General features: G+C 38.8%; 1 protein-coding gene across 1 annotated transcript; it reads right to left on the bottom strand.

Moving 5' to 3' along the window:
- Positions 1-686: 686 nt before the first annotated feature.
- LOC139958839 (acetylcholinesterase-like) lies at positions 687-12,813 on the bottom strand. The gene is made up of 8 exons (XM_071956219.1): positions 11,614-12,813; positions 8,445-8,604; positions 7,434-7,511; positions 6,754-6,872; positions 4,927-5,097; positions 3,389-4,008; positions 2,470-2,642; positions 687-967 (listed from the first exon to the last, which is right to left on the bottom strand). Exons 1-8 carry the CDS (start codon positions 11,977-11,979, stop codon positions 852-854), a joined length of 1,803 nt encoding a protein of 600 aa, XP_071812320.1. The 5' UTR covers positions 11,980-12,813; the 3' UTR covers positions 687-851.
- Positions 12,814-12,929: the final 116 nt, after the last annotated feature.

The following is a 12,929-nucleotide window of genomic DNA, read 5'->3' as shown; positions in this document are numbered from 1 at the left end:
CCCTTCCACACATCACTATTCACCCTCCCCTTCCCACACATCACTATTCACCGGCCTCCCCTTCCACACATCACTATTCACTTTCCCCTCCCACACATCACTATTCACCCTCTCCTTCCATACATCACTATTCACCCTCCCCTTCCACACATCACTATTCACCTTCCCCTCCCACACATCACTATTCACCCTCTCCTTCCACACATCACTATTCACCCTCCCCTTCCACACATCACTATTCACCCTCCCCTTCCACACATCACTATTCACCTTCCCCTCCCACACATCACTATTCACCCTCTCCTTCCACACATCACTATTCACCCTCCCCTTCCACACATCACTATTCACCCTCCCCTTCCACACATCACTATTCACCCTCCCCTTCCACACATCACTATTCACCCTCCCCTTCCACACATCACTATTCACCCTCCCCTTCCACACACCACTATTCACCCTCCCCTCCCACACATCACTATTCACCTTCCCCTCCCACACATCACTATTCACCCTCCCCTTCCACACATCACTATTCACCCTCCCCTCCCACACACCACTATTCACCCTCCCCTCCCACACATCACTATTCACCTTCCCCTCCCACACACCACTATTCACCCTCCCCTCCCACACATCACTATTCACCTTCCCCTCCCACACATCACTATTCACCCTCCCCTTCCACACATCACTATTCACCCTCCCCTTCTACACATCACTATTCACCCTCCCCTTCCACACATCACTATTCAACTTCCCATTCGTCACATGGCTACCATCTTCTCCATTCCTTTATCTTTTGATTTTTGTTCCTGGCGTTTTGTTTTGATATGATTCCAGGAGATGATTTAATTGTGTGTACATGAAGTACTGCGAGTGTTCGTCATCTTCCATGCTGGCATATCAATATCCTTCCAATCGTTGAACTCGGTCTGCCATAGACTCTGAACTTTGTCAATATCACCTAAGATGGAACAAAAAGAAATAATCTGTTGGATTGTTACAAACTTCTCAAGTTAACTTTTTCCACAATCCGCCCATGGTATACTGATAAGATGACATTTTAATGGGATTCCTTGCCAACGTAAGTACCGCTAGACCCACATTTGTAAATTTTCCATACCCTCTTATGTGCGGGTACCCCAGCAAAGCATGAATGGCTGCCTCTTCTGATGCAAGCAAGTTGTTCCAATGCACATTTTCACGAAAATAAACAGATGTTGCTGTTATAATTGCAAAACACTGACTGACCATTTTGTTTTGGTTGATTCTTTGCTGAAGGCAAAAGGAATCTGTGCGATGGTAATGGAGTGTGTGTGGTGTGCACAAAAAAAAAACTATATGGTGGGTGAACTTCACATTCGGTACATGGATACATTTTATTGAGTAGAAGGACGCTCAAAGGTCATTTGAGGTCAACAGAGGTTAAAGTCTGAAAACCTAAAATAAAGCTTGGATTTAGTATGTGGATGCACCTTATTGAGTACAAGAACTCTTTTGTTTCGTCAGAGGTCAGAGGTTAAGTTAAATAACTTACCCAACTACATAATTGGTGAAAACATTTTGTGATTGTTGCCCCATTATGTGTACTATGCGCATTTAGACAAAACAATTACTGACAGCTTTGCTATCTTCCTTCACAAAGTAAACAGGTCACATTGGTTTCCTGTCAATCTGTTTTGAGGAGGGGTTGAGGGTGCGGTATTCTTCGCCAGTTTTATATTTTACATGGGCTAGGGAGCTGTCACATTCCTCAGTCACTTCAGGCTATGTGAACATTTCCATATTGGTCACCATTTCTGAAACCAGTTCCATATTTCAGGGGGGAAACGTTCATGACTCATAATAGCTGAAAGCATGGGACAGGCAACATTAAAAGTCTGCTGTATATACCCCAACTATAGCACGCTATCATGGAAAAGTTTCTTGAGATTACGTAATCGACCTACCTTGGTCGTAAATTGAACTCTTTTCATCAATTAGTCTGCAACGCCTGACACATTTTTTTTTGTTCTTGTATGAGAGTCTTTGGGTGAACGCTGTATGATTAACTACACTGAAGACATGAACATATTTCCACAAAGTGTTTACACAAATAGCCTAATGGTGTTGAGAAGCTATGCAGGCTAATTGTTTAGCCCATATGTCGAATTACGACCGTGGCAGGTCGATTACGTAATCACAAAACTGTGTTTGTTGAAGATTTCAATTATTTTCTGAAAATTTCGAGTGTACCATAACGGTAAAACTTTTCTTTTAAATTCGTCCTTTTGGTATCGAAACTGCAAGTATTGTGCGTTTAATTGAGATTTTATAAAAAAAAAGTAGTAGGAACAAGTCAATTGTTGGTTGATTTATCTCAAAATTACTACTATAATTGTCAAATTGGTCCCTCCCAATTGCGGGGATGTGTGATTTCTTAATATAGGCCCTGTTAAAGACCGTACTGAACAATGTTTTACGTACCGGTATTCGTAATGAGATCAGGTATTAAGTTATTATGCATTGCACAGTACGATGCTCTGAATCCAATCAGGTTGCCTAGTTTTGGTTTCAGCTCTTTCATGTACGGCTCTGTGAGTGTGAAGGGTTCCCATTCGCTCTCAACCACATCACCGTCAGAATTCTGGTTTGGATTCCTGAAGGAAAACAAGAACTTTTCTACAATGCTTGAGTTTGTCATGAAATAAGGTCATGTTTTGCATTTGTATTTAAATATAGAAAAGTAGGTTTGCTGTTGTTACTATGGCTTGGCAATATTCCGGAATGATGTTGGAAAACGAAATCTCCACGCCTTTATTACTAAAATTATGTAAAATATAACGTATTTTGATAAAACATTCGTATACCATGCTCTCTACTGTAAGCTCATTTATATACAAATAATGTAACGCTACACGCAAACAGTAAGACAGCAGCCTTCGAATTAGCATTGAAAAAGTTATTTCAGAGAAGCCTGATCGAGGCCTATGGTATAAAACCCCAACGCGATTAGTTTGATACTTCGGGGATCTTAGCTGAACAACAACTTGCCATGGACGTCTGCATTCGGAGGAGAGACGGGGGGGGGGGGGGGCTGTCCACTGCCACTAAATCAAAGTAATTAAAACAAAGAAGCAAATACTCTATCTCTCTCGTTCAAAATAGGGTCAACCGGTTCAATTTCACGGTTACCAATAAAATTCCTTAACAGGTTAATTCTTTGCCCTTGATGTTTCTTTGCAGACGTCCATACAGGCTGCAGGGTTGATTGACTTATTTGACTAACTGCGTTATGATTTTACATGGTCGTTAAAATATTCTACTTGTAAACAACAGCACCATCCGCCTTCTCTCCTTACACAGTAACTCGTATATGAGTAGGATCACTATTAATTGTATTTACCCAGTTTTGGCAAAATTCGTGTAATACTCCATCATAGCCAGGCTAAGCGTAGCCTCATCGGACGAAAACGTGTGACCACGGTCGGGATTGAATCCTCTACCAAAAGTAAAGGGATTATCCTCGCTATGGGCGACGCCCCTCCATTTTACAAGTCTATCTGGCCAAGTTGATTGTTCTGGTTTATGGTTGAATAGTGCCCTGTAGACTGACAGGCCAGCTTTGGAATAGGCCCGGCCCATGTACTCTGCTGGACAAAGGAAGGCTTCATCTGTGGCTACATTTACAAAATCGTAAAAGTAATTAGTACTGTCGTCGTCGCGTTCTTCCCAATCTACATACTGCTGTTGTATTGCTCTTACGATTACGTCATTCGAGTATGTGTAAGTGAACTGAGCCAACTTTTCGGTAAATGTTTCGTAATCTGAAACTGGGACATCAGCAAGTAGTTCCGATGGATAAGCACGAGCTGTAACGATGGTTCCGTCGTCAGCTGTAGAACCCAAGATAACGTTGCATCGTTTGAACTGTCCCATATTCAAGAGAGACCTTGATTTACTGAGGAAGAAATCTCCATCCACCACAGGACCTAGTGGAATATTATTTGTTGTTTGTAACAGAACCTGTTGAGCAACGTAGACAAATACTTTATCCGTATCCTAAATGTGAGCATAGGCGTAGGAGCCCAATTTGAGTTGGTGGGGGAGGGGCTGTAATGACTTGCCCGAAAAATATAACCAAAATTTTTCGCGCAACATGTTAATGTACATATTATATATATGCATCGGTTATAACATTGCATGCCAATTACATACAATCATTTGCCGTTTTGTTACCCTTCCATATTGGTTATAATTTTTCGGGAAGTCTTTACAATAGTAATGATAATAATAATAATATAAGTTAAACCATTGAAAAACACATTGCAATTTATTTTTCTTTCAGTATAGGTGCCCGAAAAATTCTCAGCATATTGCCCGAATTTTCACAAAAATATTCGGTTGGGGCTGCATCCCCCAGCCCCCCCCCCTTTGCCTTCTACGCCTATTATGTGAGTGACTAGAATTTACATCCCCTTCCCTGTACAGTTAGTTACTTTAATCGGAAAATTCCTGGTTAACGTTCTAATCTCTTTAAATTTTAGATTCGACAGGTTTACCATTGATTTTATGTTCCAAAAGTTTCGGTGTATGAATTTTTCATTTCTTCTCCTCAAAATTCTATTATTTTATCCAATATGTCAACTTTTCCTGACATTTCGACTTCTTTCTCGAGATTTCAAACTTGAGTCAAAATAATTGCGACTTTCTGTGTATTCTTACACAAAGGATCCAGCTGGATGATCTGGCATTGTGGCAGAAACCGGCACTGCCCCCTCCATACAATTTGAAAAGTGGCGGCTGGTATCCCCCTCCCCACCCCGGCTGCCAAACCTCGCCCCCCCCCCTCCCACCCTCCTTCGCTTCTGTTACTACACCAATGCGGATTATAGGTAATCGTACTATATAAGGCTGTACATTAAGCGTCGTATCTGTACTCACAGCATTGATTGCCACCGTCAAACGATAAGCATCGATACCTCTTAAACAATCTGCAAGATCTCGACTTGAAGATAGCAGACCACATCCAGCAGCCCTGCCTAACAGGAAGGCATCACTTCGTGCGTTATTTATCTCAGTCTCTTGACCCCATGGTGACATCGTATTACCACTCTGTAAGATCAACATGAATAAAGAAATAAGAAAGAAATAAAAACTTGATTTCACAACAACAAAAACAGATCGAAGGAACAAATACAACACGGGACAGTGGGGATCTACCCCCCCCCCACCCCCGCAAGGAGTCATGACTTCACGTCTTGTGCTTTATGAACCGAAAGCTATCCAAGCTCTTCCATGCTGAAACACATTACAATGATTGACAAGTCAGCTTTCCTTTTCTTCTCCTTTCAAATAATGATGTAAAACAAACATTCTTGCAATTTTCCATTTCCTATTTGATATATAAGGGGCACGTGAGATTATAACTAAAGAATTCCTGAGATACAAACAACGAATAGTTATCATTGTGCTCAGTAAATATCTTTTCATTAATATTCATTTCATTCTTAAATTGGTAAAATTATCGACCAAAACTGACAGCGTGTTGTAAATCAAAACAAACTAACGAACATACGCAATCATACATACATGTACACCCACGCTACGCACACACGCATACAAACCACAGAGAAAAAAAAAACAATGAAATGATTTGTGTTTTGTGATATTTCTGCTATAATATAATTTATGTCATGTTTTGTAATTCGTGATAGAGCTTAAAGAGAAGATAACAACTTTCAGGCGCGCAGACAAGGGGGGGGGGGCAACCGACCCCCCCCCCCTTGAGCATATTTTGTTGTATGTTTACATGATATCGCTAGTAATTTCAAAATAGAAAATGCTAAGATGCAACTTACAAGGCCTGGGAAGTGCCATTTCCAGCGATCTGGGAGGAATTTTCGGCCAAAATTTTCTTGTACGCATCGCGCCAACGTATGGTGGCGCTACGCTTAGATAGTTTGCAGAGCCATATATACGGCCCTGGTAGTTTGCCTACAGGTCGCCCCTCCCTTGGCAAAGTCCTGGCTACGCGCCTGACAACTTTCAGTTTAGCTACTATGTAAGCAAGGAATCTGGATAACAAACCCAATTTCTGAAACATCCCTGTTTCGAATGTGTAACTCCTCAAAAGTTTCCAAAACAAAGGTTATATTTATACTTTCAATTTAGAATTACATCTACATATTTAGATTGATTTCAATCTATTTACATTCCCAAATATAGAAACGGATATGAAATTCAATAAATATTCGGAAACCATAACAAGTTAGAGTTTGTCCATTTATTTGGCGATTGTTAACATATTTGAAAATATGAGGATTCACAGAAGTCTTAGGCGCTATTAATGACTTTTTATTTTCAATAACATGCCGCATTTCTTTTTGCTAATTACAATAATTAAGTTGGCTTTCCAGCTACAAATATGCAAAGGTGTACTTTTAATATGAACGAAACTTATTTATGAAAAGAGAGCACCCTTAATAGCAACAAAAGGATGATGGCACTGTTTCCAATTATAGGAAGTTGCAACCAAGAATAAAGCAGACATCTTTCCGTTTGTCTGCATTAATCAGTTTGCAATTTGTAGAACGTTAATGTGAAGTCTTAAGCTCTACATCGAAAGGAAACCGTATCTCTGAGGTGTTCGTCAGAAGATTTCATGGATTTTACGACAACAGATTTCTGACCGACCAACACATTTGGGATTTTTTTACATTTATGGTAGTCCGTCTATCCGCGGACTTGATATAATTGAAGATACCTTACCAACATTATAGCACGATCGAAATAATTCCAACTGCCAGGATGGACTAGATGATGCCCACAACTGGCACCACCAGCACTCTGACCGAAGATGGTTATGTTACCTGCATCGCCACCGAACGCTGTCAAAATGAAGAAATATACGGTCTTTACAATATTTTCTTATTGTAAAGGTATAGGACGGCAGGCTAAATTAAAACATGACTCTTCCTGTCGTAATGTTTATATTCTTACGAATTTTCAAGTTCAAATTGAGTAATCATGCGTCTAATAGTTGATAGCATTGCGTTTGTTGCTATGAGATTAAATCATACAGCTGTTCCAATCAAACGCTTCAACGAATTGTCACTGTCTAATAAGATATAAACAGTTTTTCTGAGCAAAACATAGCTCATTTACCTGTATACCAGTAATCTATAAGAGAGACAACGCTAGGCATTCGTATCATTGTTTGGGAGTGTACGGAGACAAATGTTTATTTATTTATCCATATATTTATCTACCGTTGAGATGGGGAGAATGCGAGACAGAGAGAGGTAGAGAGAGGTGGAAGGGGGAGACTGCTCCGGTTATTTTACTATCCAATGATATATCAGTCTATAGGATAACTTATATTTGTAGTCGCTATCAGTAACTTATAGTTCTTGTGACATTCCGAACCTAGTAAATGAGACATGACATACCTCCAATATTTTCTTTGATCCACTTTAAGGCCAAAACTTGATCCCAGAGGCCATAGTTACCTGGCAACTCTTCATCACCTGTTGAAATACATATCAGAGAAAAGACGTAATTGTTAAAGGGGATCATGAACCAACCGAGGTTAATAATATTGTGTACAGTTTACTTTGTATGTTTAAAGTTTGTCTTCTCTTGACTTGTAATTACTCGACAAGCAGGTAAATAGATTCATCAAGTCAACTTCGAGGAATGACCCCAGCTAACAGTATTGTGTTTAATAACGCCATGACAAGGTTGAATAATAACGTAATAACTTATTGCGGGGGATGTTAACATGTTCCTTGTGGCATTGCAACGGAAAAAGATGAAACATTAGCGTTGTTATAACGTTTTACCACGTGCAATGTCTAACTTACGTTACGGAGGAACGTTATCTTCACGGTATTAACAATAGGAACAATTGTTTCAAACAGTATTTCTCGTGTATGAAATAACGTTCTGTTTTATCGTGGACACTGAGCACTTACTTCACCGAAATCAATTAAGAGAACCATTCTCCACTGCAGTGTTAACTTGCTAAATGGTCATCCACACACATGTGCATAATCTCAACACAGCACATTGCATGCGGGTGTCAATACATCTTTAATAAATCACTTTATCATTTTGCATGAATGATGAAAGGTCATCACTTTTGATGGTTATATTATTGGTGCTCCAATTCAGGACTGATAACTAGGGCAGTGGGTCAGGGGCCTATAACCCCGTGGTCATGGGCCAATTAGGGGACCCTGGATTTGAAGGAAGGGCCGCGGAATGTATGTGATTGAGAATAGTGTATTCTCATTTTCGTAAAATAATTATCCCCTTGGCCCGAGCTGGCGATCGACGACTCTGCTCAAGTTGAACGCATTGGAACTACCAGACAATTGAATCTCTGGATCCAAATGTAGTTGACACTGTAAACCTATAAACTGTTGAAAAGCAAATTAGATAGAACGAAATTCACTTACCTGTGGACACAAACCCAAAACCGTTCAACCTGTAATTGATGCTAACATAAACAATATCATAAAGTGAGGTCAGCACAGTTCCGTCATATGGTCCAGTGTTAGCCGTGCCCAGCACAAACCCACCACCGTGTATCCACACCATAACAGGCTTCTTTGCACCCTGCAAGTACATTTAAAGAAAAAAAAAGTTGCAAAGGGGATTATTAATTGTCTCCAGTATACATGATTATTATAGCAATAGTTGTTACACTATATAGTTATACTTAAACGAATTACACTATTAAAAATGACATTCAAGCACGAACATTGCATAAACGTTTATAAGATTTTCAGGAAAGGCTTAAAAGTAGACAGATGACCAGAAGGACATCTCTGTAGGATTCTTCTCAGCTTGTCGGCCTTTTAGCTATAATATCTTGTGTAAGCAGGATGTTGTTGGAACTCTGTTGGTGTGTAGTACTACGTCATGATCACGTGGTTACGGCAATCTCGATGTGAAGGCACTGGAACTGAGGATGTTTAAATGTCTAAAGATGTTTGAGTTTCGTGCCTAGAAAGTCATGCAAGTCATCCAAGATAGAGGTTTTCGATCACCTTTGTTGAAGAAATTAGGAGGAAAAATGCCTTGTATTCTCCCATTATGAGATCTCACGTTTATCAACAACAGAATTTCAACAGGTGAATGACACAGTAGGCCCTATCTGAACTCACACTAAAAGTCGACCCAAGATCAAGAGTCTGGCCACGAACGCCATACAACTTGATGTAGCCAGGGGCATCAGTCATGGTGAGACAGTAGGACACGCCCCCCCCCCCACTTACTAAAGGGTGGGGTAAACAATATCAAATGCTCCCAGTGACTGACTCATGCACGGCAGGAGCTAGGCCCATCATACTCACAAGGATCGACCCGTGTAGGCCTATCTCATAAAGAGAGCTCAAACATTGTGCTATGAGATTAGCAGCTATTAATGTTTTATTCTCATCTGCTCAACCGCCTATGAAAAATAGAACTATTCCACTGGGTTGAAATAAGAATTACGTCTTTCATTTATAGCGTAAATTGCTGTACGTGCGAGTACATGAATTTCCTATTTGGAGAAATACAGTTTTACTCACCAGGAAACGCGCCCGTGTAGCTATAGCTGAGGATATATGCTAAGTGAACAGATTATCAAAGCCCACAGCATTCACCAATCTCCATTCATAGTATGTTGTATTTCACGTACAAGCAATTTTAAATATTGTGCATTTACTTTGGTTAGCAATGCCACTCATTATAGTTTCTAAATGTTTTTGAGATAATTATACATTTGAAGACTTTATTCATTATACCTCAAGTTCTAGTTTAGTAGTTATATATACATATGTTATATACATGTAATATTTTATTTGTGATTAAGCCAACTGATGCCAAGGACAAGGCCGAAGCATGCCCACTGAGATTTCCATTTCCTTAATGAAAGTAGAACTACGATAATATGATCGCCCTACAGTATGCGCTATTTCAATTAGTTTTAGCGAAATGTTCATATCATTACTTCTGATTTCATTAGTCAGTAGTGTACAACCTCAAGACTCTAGGCACATAGTGTAGGAATGGCGTTCACAAAGAACACAAGGTTTATTTTAACCACTCGTCACGTATATGCACGATCGCGGATGCGATGAACTTACATTTTTGGTTTTTACAAGTTTTGTTAGAATAAACAATACACGTTCAGATCTCCTGAGATTTAACGTCTGCTGTGAAACTACGGTTCATCAATATATATATATATATATATATATATATATATATATATATATATATATATATATATATATATATATATATATATAGATATATATATAGATATATAAATACCATAAACTGTCGACCTAAGGTACATATCATGAGTATAGATATATATATATATATATATATATATATATATATATATATATATATATATATATATATATATATATATATATATATATATATATATATATATATATATATATGTTGAGACTAGTTGAGACTAGTGGAACACTAGTAGTTGTAACTCAGAGTTTCACGCGTTGAGCGATCATCAGACAAAGTTAGTCTATATATATATATATATATATATATATATATATATATATATATATATATATATATATATATTCTCGCGACCTCTGTCCTTTACTGTTACATTTATCTCTGTTAATTTCTCCTGAATGACAAGGCGAGTGATTTTTTCCTTTATGTTTCTTTCTTGTTCGTTCACATCGGTTCATAAATTGATGTTATATGCTTTGCTGTAGGATATACATGTCTCTTTCTTTCAGCCTTCAGACTATGAAAATGAAGTTAGGGTCTTCTACTATTTTTTTCAACATAAGCACTCTGTCTATTAGCTATAGTATGGTATCCCGTGTGGTTTATTTAGTCTTTGGGATTTTGGCTTGAGTCTGGCTGGAGAGTATAGGGTACTTGAATTATCACGTCATTTTTCTTTGTCGTGCTTGGGTTCAATGTAGAGTAACATTTCGAGAACATGTACATTGTATGTAACGGTGTGTTATCTCATATGTAACGGTGTGTTATCTCATATTCGAATCACAGCAGCAAAAGGAACAGGTTGTACACTTTCCAATAGATGGAGAACCATCACCTCCCATTTTGGTAAACAAGGAGATGATAATAAATTTGACCATTTGCTGACCATGGTTCCATTCGCCTGATTACTGAAAGCAAGGCAGAACAGGTCAATTACACCTGTAGCGATGCAATCCTATTGGCTGTTAGTGTATAGTTTACTTTGAATATAATATAATGAAGTGCATTGAGAGAGATGTTAGGCTTACTAGCTCGATGGTCCCTGTGTTCCGCTGTATTTCCTTTCCAAACAGTCTCACTCAACAACAATTATTCAGTGTCCTCGAACCTTGTGAAGTATTTCCCCTCATACTGAAGGTACCATGTCTTGAATGACAATATTATCTCTGCCCGATTTTCAGAAACTAAACAGACTTTGGTGCATCTGCCATGCAAAAGTTGTAGGCAATTACATATGATAAATGTTGTCATATATTGGACAAGTGATTTCTTGAGAGTATTAGTGATTGTGTAGTTTGTGCTCAAGTGTAAGTTTGGGAAAGTTTATCTTAAAATCGGAACCAACCATTTTAAGTGACTTACGTTGACGTCAGGTGACCAAATATTCAGGTATAAGCAATCTTCATCTTGTGGTCCAGTAAAAGTCTCTAGCAAGAGTTGCCAGCATTGCTTCCGATAGAAAGTAGCGTTCCATGCATCCGGCCAATCAGAAACGGGTTCTGGTTTACGAAATCTTCTCTGTCCTAGAGGAGGCTCAGCGAAGGGGATGCCTTTAAAGCGATCGAAAGTGGCATTCACAATTGGATCTTTCTCACGAATAAAATTGATTTTTTCACCAAAGACAACTCCGTTGTTTGTGGTCACGTGGACATTGCTAGGTGCTTGCGCAATTGTTGATACACATTGCAAGGTTAAACAGCAAATTGCCAGTAGCAGTCGATACGCCATTTTATTTCCAAGGAAGTTAAAGCTTTGTTTAGAGTTCCCTTTACAGCTGTAGGCCTGTTCAATGAGTGCAGTGACATAAACTTCTCTGATGGACAAATGTATAATATGATAGCCTATGATGCAGAAGGTATCTAGGTCTTTGGGGTTATCAGTTACACTCTCCTATAACTCATTTACAAATCTCTCGCTAAGAGGATTAAGATAACTTATCAAACAGATTGTAGCCTATAACGGGTACTCAGTTAAGGCACATGACAAAATTATTAAACACGCGTGATGTGTGCATAACGTCACCACCGTCGTTGAGAAAAACAAAATACGCTACTATATACTGGCATGATTATATCAGACGTATATTGTCTTATTATTAATAAAACTTGGAAAATTTTATTGTGAAACACACGCATACGTTTAAAGAGAAATAAGACAATTCTGAATGGATTTAACAGACACATTTCTATACGCAGAGATCCAGGATGATTACTGAAACTCCACATATATGCTACAACCTTTGAACGTTATAACATAGACGTGCCTTAATCACAATTATTCATCAAATGTTTATATTTACTAAAAGGATAACTTTACGGGGTGAACGATCGATGGCAAGTAGATCGCTGTACATCAAAATGGTACGTAAGCTTTTTGTGAGGACTCGGTGAGGGTGGATTATTTCAGACGCAATCAAACTGTTTAGGAAGGGAGTATATAGTAGACATTGATCACTATTTAGTTTACCTTTAAGTTAAGTTCAATCAACCTCCCCTCTTTCGAGGAAGTCGTAATTAGTAACTTATGGACGGTAGAAGTCCAAATATTTGTGTATTTCCCTAAAAAGGTTTTTTTTTCTTTGGGGGGGGGGGGGAGGGGGATATGAAAAAAAATCATTTGTGGGTATGGAGTGGGGGGAAACCGAACATTTTCTTTCTTGGGGAAGGGGCACTTCCTAA

This window comes from Apostichopus japonicus, chromosome 18, assembly GCF_037975245.1.
Source record: "Apostichopus japonicus isolate 1M-3 chromosome 18, ASM3797524v1, whole genome shotgun sequence".
Lineage (NCBI taxonomy): Eukaryota > Metazoa > Echinodermata > Holothuroidea > Aspidochirotida > Stichopodidae > Apostichopus > Apostichopus japonicus.
Note: the sequence above shows the minus strand (reverse complement) of the source record. Positions and strands in the feature narration are given on the sequence as shown.